The following is a 13,190-nucleotide window of genomic DNA, read 5'->3' as shown; positions in this document are numbered from 1 at the left end:
CAAGTCACTGGAACTGGCTCCCCAGGGAAGTGGTCAGGGTCTGAAGCCTGACAGAGTTACAAGAAGTACCTGGTCAATGTCATATGGTTTATTTTAGGTAGTCCTGCAAAGAGCAAGGAGTTGGACTTGCTGGTCCTTATGAGTTTCCTTTCCAACTTGAGATATTCCTTGACTCTGTGTTGCACCAGCCTACCTTCTGCCAGCTACCTGGTAAAAAACTGTAAACACAGAATGAATCACAGTCATCCAAATCTATCCACTCCCAGCCATCCCTCTGATCTATCAGTAATGGAAGCTGATTCTTTTGCAATGTTGATTCTTTTGCAATGACTCAATAGAAAGGTGTTTCATTCCCTGAAGCCAGCATCCCTTTTTATTTGGACTGTGTATGAAATCTTTCTAGGACATATTTTAAAAAACTGAGTGTACTCTGTCTCATGCTAAGATATATTACCACCATTATTAGATTTCTGGATGTACTTCAGAGATTGTCTTGGTGAAGATGGCTCTGCTCAGAAATTAAGCCATCTTTAGTCTAGTCAACATGCAGTAAATATTTCTATATCCTGTTCTCTGAGTTTCAAAAGTAGACAGAATCCAGAAGGCTGGATTACTTTTCATGTGGTTTCCTTCTTAGTAATTGCCTCAAATATATCTGAAAGGACAAAACATTCTTGATCTATGTGGTACAGGAGCTTCAAACACACATACTTGAGAAGGATCTTTTCTTCAGTGTCCTTTAGTCCTTTGTCCAGCTATCAGTGATTGTTGCAGCACCACAAGCTGATGAGTTTTACCAGTCTCCTGCACACTGGCTTACATGGGCACTTCACAGTGAAGCTGAATAAGCTCTTCCACATAAGTAACCTTTCACAAGAGATGCTGGGCACAGCCAGCTGTGCCTTTAGGTTGATGTTGACATTACTGATAATATACTAATTTGTTGTATCCATTGCATTCTTCTTTCATCCTCTGCTATCTGATCAAGGATAAGCTGATCTATTTCAACCAGTTTTAGTTGGACATCACTTCTGTCTAGTCTTGGACATTGTATATCAAACCATTTCTTGTCAGTTTGCAGTTTGTTCCTCTACTACTCTGCTATCCCATCCCTTTTCTGAAATCTTCTATCTGTAAACTGCTTCAGCAGAAAAAAGGCAGGGGATAGGCAGCAACACAGTTTCCCAGCACAGTATTTTGTAGGGGAGGGTTTGTGTACCAGAGGATGGCAAACCACTCTGAATGCCTTTGGTCGTAAGCAGCAGTTTATGACTGAAAAGTATGGAGACTTTAGGCACAGTAACCCTGCATAAAGATAATAGAGATTAAAGTATCTCTCTGAACAATTAGGATGCCTGCTTACTTATAGTTACAAAATGCTTTCATATCTAAATATTTTATAGTGGCAAAGGCCTTACCTACAGGATTTCCCCATAGTATAGAAAATCCTCATCAGTGTTTTGGAAATAATAAGGATGGGTGTAATACAAAACAGCACATGTGTTTTCTGGTCTAGACATCTTATAGGGACTTCCCCAATGTGTGTGATTTGCAACAGTTGGACTCCTTGACTCTGTGGATGAGAGACAGCATCCACCAAAATCCTTCCTTGTCAAGTTAGTCAATAAGTATGAGATCTTGTGCTTCAACTGAAGTCATATGCAGGTGACTATCACTCCTATAGCCAGACAAACCTTTCAGGCATGTCTGGATCCACGTTAATCCTCTTTCCTTCATATGAGTCATTTGTGATAAGGAAACACAGACAAAATTACATTTCTATTAGGCTGATGTGTAACTGGTTGGAAAGCTGTTCTCAAGAAACAGTTAATTATGCTTCACTGTCAGACAAGATGCATTAAAGCATGCTCTCCAGGGACTGTACAAAATTTAATTCATGATTGAAAAGATGAAATTAGCATTTAATGGTACTCATACTACCTGGAAAAATACTACAAGATATTATGATCTTAAGAAATTATTTTAAGAATTTTGTTCAAAAAATGACATGTAATGACAATAAAGACGAATACCAACTTCTGTGTTTATATAGAAGTAATCTTTTGCATAAATGCAAGTGAGGGAGGATTGACTCAGCAGCAGTCCTGGAGACAATAGGTGGATCACAAGTTGCACATGAGACACCAGTATATTTTTATAAAGGATGTAACTGTTGTACTAGGATACATAGAAAAGAGGATTATTTATAAAGCATACAAAGTGGTTCTTTTATTCCTCTTTACACTGGAAAAGACTTCTTTCTGATTTGGAACACCACAACTGGAGAAGGATTCTGACCAACTGGACCAATTCCAGAGGAGAACAAGAGTGATCAGAAAGCTAAGAAATACAACTTGTGAGAAAACATTAAATAAATAGTTTGTTCAATCTGAAGAAGAAGAAACTGAGGAAATATGACTTTCAAATATAGAAGAGAAAAGAGAAGAAAACAAAGCTTTTTCCACATTCTCTTCAAAATAAGTTCAGGCTAAATATCAAGATAAGTTTTCTTATTGTATTTTTGCTCTTAGATAATGAGGTGTTGAGACACATTCCCTGGGGAGATTCTGAAGTACTCGTCATGTTCTAGAAGAGGTAAATCAGGTATCTGTGAAAGATAGTTTAACATTTCTACTGTAGCCCAACAGAATATGATCTTTGATGGTCTCTTCACACCCATTTTCTATTATGTCTATGATTATTTTTTCTCACAAGTTAAATAGTAAAGTCTACTCCTCCCTATTGTTTAACTCAAATTCCATGGCCAGGGAGGCTGCTGTCCCCTCATGCTGTCCAACTTTGTGATTCCCACATGTGAGCAAGCAAGAAAATCCCTACTGCCGATCATGACAGACCAGCTGAAGCAACTGTGGTAGCAAAGAAACTTATTTCTCTGTCAATTAAATGTCCCAGGACTTTGCTTTTCTCTCAATCTGTCACAGTGCACTAGGAGATGCACTAATAGATGCTAATGGCCATGACCTGTGTCCCTGGGGGTCTCTACTCACACCTGTGGGCACAGGGACACCAGCTCAGCCCTGGGCTCTTAGTCCCTGGTCTGTGCTGCGTGGGTACCGACCTTCAGCTCAGCTGCAGCCAGACCTGTACATTACTGCAAACATTGAGCCAGACCCTGACTCACAGACTGACTTTGTTGAACCTGTCTCAAGGCTATGGACCTGCCTTGAGATCCATGGGCTGTGTTTGGTCATGGTTACTCTCATTGGGCCTGGTACTAAAGGGTTCATTTCCATTTTTAGTTCTGGTGAGGTTCTTTCCTTGTCAACTCTTTTGCTCTTTCCCTATATCATATATATATATATGTGTGTGTGTGTGTATAAACACATCAATATTTACATATATCACCAGCTGCACAATTTCTTTGGGGTGGTTAAGCCATTACTCCTGCACATTATCTTCAGGTGTCCATGGACTGAATCAACTAATTTCCTTATGCCTCACACCCAGGTGTCCTGAGCTAGTCCTCAGAAGTGTTTTTCCCACTTATGATTTCATACAGGAAGTCAGATGAGAACCAAATTGGTTTTGTATCCAAATGGTTTCCTTCAAAAAAATGTGTTCCTATACACCTGTCATAAGCTTCTCCTGAACATGGTTTTGGTTCTTCATACTTCCATTTTTTCTTGAAGGGATAAGTTTCTAGAGGCGGGGTATCTTCAGATTTTTGTTGTTAAGAGGCCTTTAAGTTTTAACGTTCACAGAACTAGGTGTTTGAGATCCAAAGTTGTTTGTGTCAGCAGCTGAGAGGTTGAAAGTCAGGAGTGCCAAGCAGGATAACCACCAGTGAAACCTGTTATGAAAACACCAAAAAGGAGCCTCCCTCCAAGATTAATATACATTCCACCAGAGCTCAGTCTAAATTAGTGGCTTTCTTGAGTGGTGTCTCCATTGCTGACATTTGCTCAACTGCTGCTGGGAGTTCCTCCACACCTTTATCAAGTGTTTTGCCATTTCAGAAGCATCCAGGTATAATACAGTGTGTGGTAACATGTTCCTGCAGTGCTTAATGCATGAACTATGCCATGTTTCCCTGCCAAGCACTGTGAGTATTAGGAAGAGCTGCAGTATGAATATAAATATGGATAATCTATATTAATAATTTCTGGTTTGAAAATTAAAAATTATTTACATATCGGTTAATGAAGCTATTAAAGGTGTGCTGGTTGTGAGCATGCTCCTTTCACACACTCCTTCTCCATGTGTTTGAGTCTCTCTTACAACTCTCAGCCTTGGGTTTCTGTTATGGAAAAGAAGTTAAACAGTCTCCATGTTATGTATGCAGCAAAAGCCAACAAGCCTGATAGAAAGGAAGTGGAATGTAAACTAGGCTGGTGGATACTGCATAGATATGAAACTGTGTGGTCTCGAGATTTTGCAGGACACACAGCATCCACATCCATATAAGGTGTATACACTGATAGATGGATAAAGGTATTTGTGAAATAACTTTCCTCTTGCTACTGTGGGTTTCACTTCAGAAAGTAGATCTTAATGCAATATTGTAAGAGTTCATCCTTTTAATCATGCCTACTAATAAACAGATTTGTATTTTGTCTAATAAGAACATTACATCTTATTATTGCTTTTAGTAAAAGAACTGAAGTCTGCTTAGACATTGTAATTCCTGGACCAGTGATGAACCATTTCAGCAAAAAAATTCAGCCTGTGTAGTGAACTGTCATAAAACTTGACATCACTGCTCTTGGCTGGGCCACTCCCCTTCTCTTCAAATAATACTGATTTCAGCAGCAGTATCTGAAGAGAAAGAGGGTGCTTTGCAGTATGAGGGTGGGTGTTACAGCTTGGCCTCTAATCCTTTACTGTGAAGTTGCTCAAGTGTGGATGGAGGGAGGAAGAGCATTTATTTCAGAGAAAGAATATTATTGCCGTATTCTTATACTGACATTGGAAGTGTTATTTTAGTGAACTGTAGGGTACACTGCAGTACACAGCTAGAGATGCTGGAATGAAGTGAAGCTCATCCTATTTGGATTTCTTCCATCTAATTTTATTTTCCAAAGCTACATCCATTCTTGGACAAAGAGGATAATCTAGACAGAGCGGAATTAATTTTTGGTCCCTGACTGCAGGGCTTGCTCTTATGGCTGGTTCTTTTTCAGGGCACAGAAATGAAACCGGAAACTCCTTGTGTCCTACTGTGTTGTACATATGCACATGGACCTATCTTAATTTCCCTTTATAAAACATTTGTTTCTTTTACTATGTGAATATCAAGTAATTGTATTCCTTTTTGCTTGTTTCTTCCAGAATGTTCTAATTGTGGAGGTAAGCTGGGTGCTTATGTCATATTGTATGTAGATAAAGTCACACAGCCAAATCATGATTGGCTGTTCTTTTTCTAAATCCTGTCTGTGTTTACACTTCTCTTGCTGGGAGGTGGTGAAGAGGGAGAGGGGTTTATTTGCTTAGTGGCCTCTCCATCTTTTTGCAATTGCTTGACAGATCAAACTACATTGCTGTCACTTTGACTGGTGCTCTGCCTTGTGATACCCAGGAGTCTTTGTTTCTGCCTCATTTGATTTGTTCTTTCTACAATTTCATCAACTCCTGTTCTTCAAGTTGTTCTATTCCTTGGAGGACAGTGAATCAATTGCAGTGATGCCCTGCATTTCTCAGATGCATGACTTTGAAATAGTGGCCCTGCATATGATTTACAGCCCCAAAGTTGTTCACAGTCTGGCTGGGAGTGTCAATCATTCCCTCAAGGCCCCCAGCTCCTGCATCCAGCTCTCCATCCAGCAGTGTCCCCAGGGGACAGCCCATCACAGAGCTGTTGCTGATATAAGTCTGTGTTCTGATATAAGCAGTGTTCAGTTGTAGAGGGAAATGTCACCTCACTGGTGACATGATTACATAATTAAGATAGGTGATTCTCTTTGAAAATGTTGAATAAGCAACTGAGACAGCTAGAGAGCACATCAGGATCTGCCTGGCATTTCAGAACCTGTTTGTGTGTATGGAAGTAAGCTGGACAGTGCAAAGAACTGTATACTGTTGAAATTTCTTCTCTTAGCAAAGGATGGAAAAAAACTTATCAGTCACAGAGATGACTGGTTACCTGAATAGCTGCTAAGAGCTCCAATTTACTCATTCCAGCTGCTTTAACAGAAATTAAAAATGTCCACAGCAAATTTCATTAATGCTAATTAAATAGCTGGAGGGCAGAGACAAGGTGTTGCTAATCCAACAAGCTGTTGATCCCAAAGTTCAGGATCAACAGCTGCTCTCCACAGTCAGTTTTCTAGACAGGTATCTACTGATCTCATTGGATATGGCAGCTCTGGAGAAATCACATTTGTACTGTGCTAATACAACAACTAGGGCAGAATTAGTCCTGACGTGGAGACATGGTGACATATTGTGGTCTCAGGCATAATGTGAGAAGCTGAATCCCTGCATCCTTGCAGTGCCAAGTAGAGTCGTCTCCAGTCCCAAGTTACATCCTGAGTACTTGCAACATAGCTGTTTTCAAGAGGAAGTGGACAGTCCTTGAACTGATAATTTTATGAATAGAAAGTGCTTGCTTCAAAGAGTGCAAGCTCAATTATAACCTTTTTTGGATGTGGCTTACAATGCACTGGAAAAATAAATCATCTCCACAAATAAGAATGTGAAACTTCTCAGTCATTGTCCACATTTCCTCCTTTCAGCTTTCCTTTGTGTTTTACTTTATTTTTCTTGTTTTATAAGGATATTGTTGGAACTGGAAGGACCATGAAGGTTCTCCTTAACAATATAGAAAAATACAAGCCAAAAATGATTAAAGTAGCAAGGTGAGTAAAACAATCACAAAACTTAGTAAGTAATTAGTCTAGTCCGGGATATTTTCCAGAGTAGATTCCCATTAAGACATCCTGCTTTAATTTGATGCTGCAGTATGAAGGAGAGCTGTGCAGAGGAGCTGCCTGAGTCACTAAGGGCAGGGTGAAGGAAAGGAGGGGAAATGTTTTGTATTGTTCTGCCTTGGCGATGATCCTCCAGCCATTTAAAGACTGGCACTGATGGACTTGGGAGGGGAATACACCCAGCTCTTCCCTGCAGTCAGGATGTTGTCAGGAAGAGAAACAGAACAAGAACAGGGACTCACATGGCTCAGAAGATTTTGATAAAGAGAATCGTTTTATGTGTGTTATTCCATTACATATCTAGATTTAAATGGGGTTTATTTTATTTTATTTACAGCTTGTTGGTGAAAAGAACATCTCGGCCTGATGGGTACAGACCAGATTGTAAGTGTTCTGAAAATCTCTACTTGATAGTAGAAGTTACCACTACTTTGTCATTTGCCTTTCATCCCATTCTATGGACTGTTAGAAGCATTGTAAAATACCAGTTGTCAGTGGGTCTATGGGATGCAATGGAAGGATTTGTATAAATGTAGTTTGGAAAGCCCACCCTACTTAGATTTTCTGCAGAATATGAACTTTATTGGGAAATTTTGAAAGGGTTTAATTTTATCAATGAAAGGTGAGTGTTTTATCTTCTGTCTCTGACAAACAATATTGAAGAGAATATCCATTTCTTCTTTTTCCTTCCTCATTGCATCTCTCTGGAGGAGCTGCAGGATTCCATCTGAGCAAGAAAGGTGTTTTATTGTGACTAAACATTAACAAGTTTTACATTCTTTTATTCAGAAAAGCACTTCTGTTTTTTTTAAAGTTAGTTGTCCAAAGAAAAAACACTGATATTGTAATTAAATCCCTGTCCCTAAAAAGCAGAAGATAAATTGGGCTTTTTAAACTTTCTCCTGCTGCTCAGTTTGCACCACACCAGCACCACTTCTCTCTAAATTATTGGTCCTTATACTGTGTTATGATGAAGCTGTAAATGGAGCTATACCAAGCAATTGTCATTTTAGACTTATTTAGAATAAATGATGTAATAACAGGTATATGGCTAAATATGAAAAGAATAGACCCATCTAGAAGAGATCAACCAGTATTTGCTACTGAAGAAGTCTCTGGTCAACTGAACTGGGGAGGAGGGTAGAAGGAGTGTAGGCAGGTGAGTACCAGGAGGCAGCATGAAGAGTTTTGATTTGAAGTGGGATGTGGGAGAGAGGGAAAATTTATCAAGTAAAAGTTACTTAAATGTTGGGCATGGCTCTGAGGTTTTAGCCCTTTTATCTAAACTATGATCCAAACATTTTGTTGTACAACTTTTTACACAGTGGAGTGTTATTTTTTAACATTTAGAACTTAATCCAGTAAATTAAGGCATATATATGACTGGATTCACTAATGTTAAACATATAAAAGAGGCAATAAAATTACTTCATGAAGGGTAACTTTATATTTATATGTACAAACTTTTGAATGAAACAAATTTTATCCTTGTTTATTCATAGTGTGATGAATTTTATAAAACATCAGATATCTCTTTTGTAAATCACTGAAAGTGGTGTAGCATTTCCTCACTTACCTAAATTTACAATTCCAAAGTACAAATAACCTCCAATCTTAAACAACTGAATAAATTTCTTACCTGGATACCTGTAGAATGTTTTATGTGGACCTATTTTTGTGTCTGTAAGATTGGGTTTTCCTCTAGTTATTTAGAGAAGAATTTGGAAATAGTCTAACTTATTTTATGTAGTGCTGATATTACAGAGACCTTCACACTCAAAAAGATGCATGTCTGTGCTTGGCTTCAGGTGTGTGAGTTGTATAATTGAGGTGCACTGCATGCATTTACTTTGTTAAGCATGTGCTTGAATCTTCATAAGGTTGGGGCTTTAATTTAAGAAGCATTTGACAAGTTTTGATAGCACAAAATACGAGCTAGATTTGCTATTCTTAGCAGAAAATATATATATCTGAAAGTTACTTCTGATTTAATATTCCACATTTTTCCATCATTACTGTGACACAGGACAATAATCTTCACACATATATACCAATGGAACTTCCAAATGCAATCAGAATGTTCCAGCTCTGATTTTGGCTTCCTTCCACAATGTACCAGTGATAATTTTATACAAAATTATCCTCTCCTCTCCTCTCCTCTTGCTATTCACATCCCTTTCACAAGTACTCTGTGACTGGAAACTGGTTATGGTGCTACTGGTGACCACGATGTCTCAGATTCAAAAGTAACATATCCCAACTGACTACATATAAGTAGAGTTTGCTTGTTGAGAACTATGCATGAAATTAAGGGCTTACAACTGCCACTGATCTGATATTGATGGTGTTTGTTATTTGTCTCAATACAGATTATGGATTTGAAATTCCAGATTTATTTGTGGTAGGTTATGCCTTAGACTACAATGAGCACTTCAGAGATTTAAACGTAAGTTTCTTATAAAAAAAAAAGTTTAAAAAATCACTGGTCTACTTTTTCCATATTCTCATAAATATCCCACAATTTTTCTCCTCTTTGGGGCCCTGTGGAAGTGTGTATTTGACATGGTTGGGATTTGGGATCCTTTCAGTGAGTACAAAACTCCCTGAAAAGCCTCAAATAATCCAAAGGAGTTCTTGCTCAGCACTGTGATCAGTTCCCTCCCTCTAAGAGTTCCCTAAATTTCCATCTTTTATGAGCCTAGTTTTTCTCAGGTCCACCATTGCCAGTATGTGCAGAGACAGCAGCAAAAGTGAAACACAGGCACAGGTCAGATGGGTTGTCTGAATATTATGTTACCTGTCCCTTTTCTCAGAGAACTGAGGATGGAAAAAAGGTGCAAACCTTTCCTTTGCTTCTTGTGGTACTTCCAGGGGTGCACCTCATAGCTGGGAATTCCAAGTGGGAAAACTTGCTATAGCTAGAAAGTGAAATCAGAATTCACTTCCAGATGTCTGGAAATGAAAGAGTGTAAGATCACTAGGCTGGCCAAACCTAAGTATTTCTGAACAATTAATTAATAATTTATAATGCATTCAACCATACTTCTGCAATCTGTTCTGGTTTTTTCAGCACATATGTGTTATCAACGATCATGGCAAAAGAAAATACAGAGTCTGAAGCAATAACATCAACACCTGAATATTTATGTGAAGCAAAAATTTGACTACACTCCTTCAAGCATCTCCCAGAAAAGTGATTCAACTAGCTTGTATGTCTTTCAACTCAGTATAATAAGGGGTTTACTCTAGAGATGCTAATGAATATTTACAGATGTGAGAGGTCTTATCTCAAATGTGAAACATAGGACTTTTACAGTTACTACCTTTATTACATATTAAAATTACCACCTAAGATGCCTTTTGACTAATAACTTGTCTGCCTCAGGTCTCATTGTGAACACATCTTTTCTTTGCTCAGTTCTTCATTCCACCTATTGCAATTGCAATAATTTCACCTACTTTGCTGTGTTGCATAAGGTAGTTCAAAAGTGCCATTCTGTGCATGAAAATTATTTTACAAGATTTTACTGACTTCATCATGCTTTTAGTCTTGGTCAGATATGCTGCTGCGAAATTGAAAGCATTATTTTGACTTAATTCCACAATTCAAAAGTTTCACTGGAAGTTTTGTGTTGTGCTGCAGTTCATTACTGACTCCTCAAACAAATTTTTAGCTCCCAGAATGTGCTGAATTAGAATGAAGGTCAAAATGAACCTTTGCAAGACACTGTTGATCCAAAATTGGAAGATATCATGGTTCTGGTATGTCATGTAGCCATAGATCTGACCTGTTTAATGTGCTGAATTTTAATCAAGACAAAACAATGCCAGGCAGATTTGAATTTCTGCATGGTATCCCTTTCTTCTGTAGCACACAAACAAGTATAAAAATGAACAGTGTTTTCCTGAGCTCATTTTCTTAACTTATCCTCATTAAGCACAAAAGTTTAATGTTAGTCAGACAATTATTCAGTTATGATTTGATTTTGTAATGTGTCTAAGTAGAGATTTCTGTAACCATCTGCCATCTTAGAGAATACAGGTCTGGCAATGCTGAAGGAATCTTGTATGGAAAAAAAGAAAAATATACAAGACAACACAGAAAACCAGTTAATGCATGAGTGTTGTAGACTCTAGACTCCTTCCTTTGTAGATCATGTTTGAAGAAGTTTGTGAATTTTATGTACTGTATTAGCTGTGAAAAGTTTAATCCTGTATTAAATATAACTGTTCTTAACAACTTCCTGAGGGAAACCAATGCAAAGTAAGTAGCTGTGTATCAGTAGCTTTGCTCTGAACTGTGAGACACAGATTGTTACTAGCTGCAGATTCCTATAAACTAATAAAGAAACATTAAGAATGCTTATTTCATTGCACAGTTGTTTTCCTGCTTCAGCATATTTTGCACATCCCATAAAAGATTTTTAAAAATATGAATTTATCTGATAATCTAAACATACCATATGTATGTATTCTGTAGCTGATAAGCTGTGGTTATTTGGATAAAATCCATGCATGATGTTAAGGGAATGAAAAAGGTCAGAGAATTATGGTGATTCCTAGAGAAATGCCTTAGCTCATCTCTAGTCCTTTAACTTGTATTTTAAAAGACTTCTGTTGAAAAGCTTTCCCTCAGAGTAAATTTCTTCTGTTTTAGAGAACAATGCATACCCTTACAGACCATAGAAGAAGTTGCTGAAGAATTTAATCCCTTTTTGTTTGATAAGAGTGGTAAAGTTTTTCTTAACGCTTCTGATTGCTATTAGTAGTAATGATGCATTGCATAGACTGACATGCTTAGACTTAGGCTTAGTCCAAGATATTCATTAGGTTATTTCTTTTTTTTCTTCTCTTCTTAAAAAATTACAGTCTTCACCTTGGATAATTCACAATTATCAGCTTTCAGCATCAACAATAAAAATTTAGGTTTTATTGTGAATGAGTTTGTGTGAAATTAGTGTGAAAATATGAAGAACTGTATATACAAATAATTCAGACAGTGTTAAAATTGTTTAATTGGAAGACTCAGATTATTAAAATCTACATGCTTAAAAGAAAAGACCAGATTTCTAGATATTATGAGAACTGGAATGTTTCTTCAAATTCTGTTTCCTCCTGTCATATTTTTAACATTGTGAAAAATGACCATACAGATTTCATTAGTGAATTTGCATGTGGAATTATTCTGCGAATAAAGGGGGTGTTCTTTTCTAATATCATATTGAATTTTGTACATATATGTATCTGAGCATCTCCAGGTATCTCATCTGCCATCCACATTATTCTTTGCTTGAAGCACTTCCACCTGAAAAATCAGCTTTCAATTACTTTAACAATCAGACTGAAAATCATTAGTGTAACTAGGGGAACAGGTAATCATGTACTGTTATATGACTGATTAATATTGAGCTTATTGGGCACTCTTTGGTGTGCTCAGAGAATTTATTGTTTTGTGTTTTGGTAATATTGTTGATTCCACTCCTTTAACTAAAAGGCCACTAAGTATTTTTTCAGTTGTGGTTGCATGCTATGACCCACAAAGCTATGTTTGGGTTTTTTAATCAGTTCAGCAACATCTGTTACATAAGAGGAGATGTTCTCTAAAATTTATTCTTTTCCTTGGACATTGTGTTTATGGTCAGGCTTCCATTTTTATCTCAATTTTTCTTCTTGTGCACTTAATACCAGCATCTTTTCCCCACCTGTTGAATACAAATTAGCATGGACAGTAATTTTGTTTAAAGTGACGTAAAGACTTTTCAGCCATCAGGGTTTAGACTTTATTCATTTATGTCTGATTCCAAAGTATCTATAAGTGTTTTCCTGGAGAGAAGGTAGGAAGAATAATTACTGCACCTTGGTTAACTGAATATAAATTAGGATTTCATGTTGCAAGCCATAGATATAGTCTGACTATCTAGTAATTTCTGCCTAACAAATAGAATTAAAATAGTCTCAGAGGTCTGTAATTAAGATATTTTTTCAATTGAATCAGCTGGTTTACTTTTCTAGTTAGAGCTGAACAAAGTAGGAAACTGATTGATTGATTGATTGCTATTAGTGTTATATTTCTTGGCCATGTTATGTTCATCCTCAAAGTGTTATTAATAAATTTGTATAATGTAAAATTCCAACATTTCCCCTCAAAATACAATACTAACTGTATGTGATACTCAGCTGCAGAACACTTTCTGATCTGTGAAAGTGTGAAATCATCACAGTTTATACGCTGTGTTTATGCACAGTTTTGTATATTAAAATGCTTAACTTTGAGATGTACTTAAGTCATGAGTCATCACTATT

At 37.2% G+C, this 13,190-nt stretch overlaps 1 protein-coding gene across 3 annotated transcripts in view; it reads left to right on the top strand.

Annotated features, from left to right (window-relative positions):
* Positions 1-11,253, top strand: part of PRTFDC1 (phosphoribosyl transferase domain containing 1) — a 42,756-nt gene extending 31,503 nt beyond the window's left edge. Inside the window, exons 5-9 of one of the 3 annotated variants that reach the window (XM_021533122.3) lie at positions 5,290-5,307; positions 6,733-6,815; positions 7,225-7,271; positions 9,257-9,333; positions 9,958-11,253. In XM_021533122.3, coding sequence (XP_021388797.2) covers positions 5,290-5,307; positions 6,733-6,815; positions 7,225-7,271; positions 9,257-9,333; positions 9,958-10,005 — 273 coding nt within the window. In that variant the 3' untranslated portion in view covers positions 10,006-11,253. Of the gene's footprint in view, positions 1-5,289; positions 5,308-6,732; positions 6,816-7,224; positions 7,272-7,597; positions 8,543-9,256; positions 9,334-9,957 lie in introns of those variants that run through there. The other 2 variants (XM_031503810.2, XM_021533123.3) reach the window with 2 other exon arrangements.
* The last annotated feature ends 1,937 nt before the right edge of the window (positions 11,254-13,190 follow it).

This window comes from Lonchura striata, chromosome 1 (genome assembly GCF_046129695.1).
Source record: "Lonchura striata isolate bLonStr1 chromosome 1, bLonStr1.mat, whole genome shotgun sequence".
In the NCBI taxonomy this organism is placed as follows: Eukaryota; Metazoa; Chordata; class Aves; order Passeriformes; family Estrildidae; genus Lonchura; species Lonchura striata.
The sequence above is the reverse complement of the archived record's forward strand: the minus strand, read 5'-3'. Positions and strand labels throughout refer to the sequence as shown.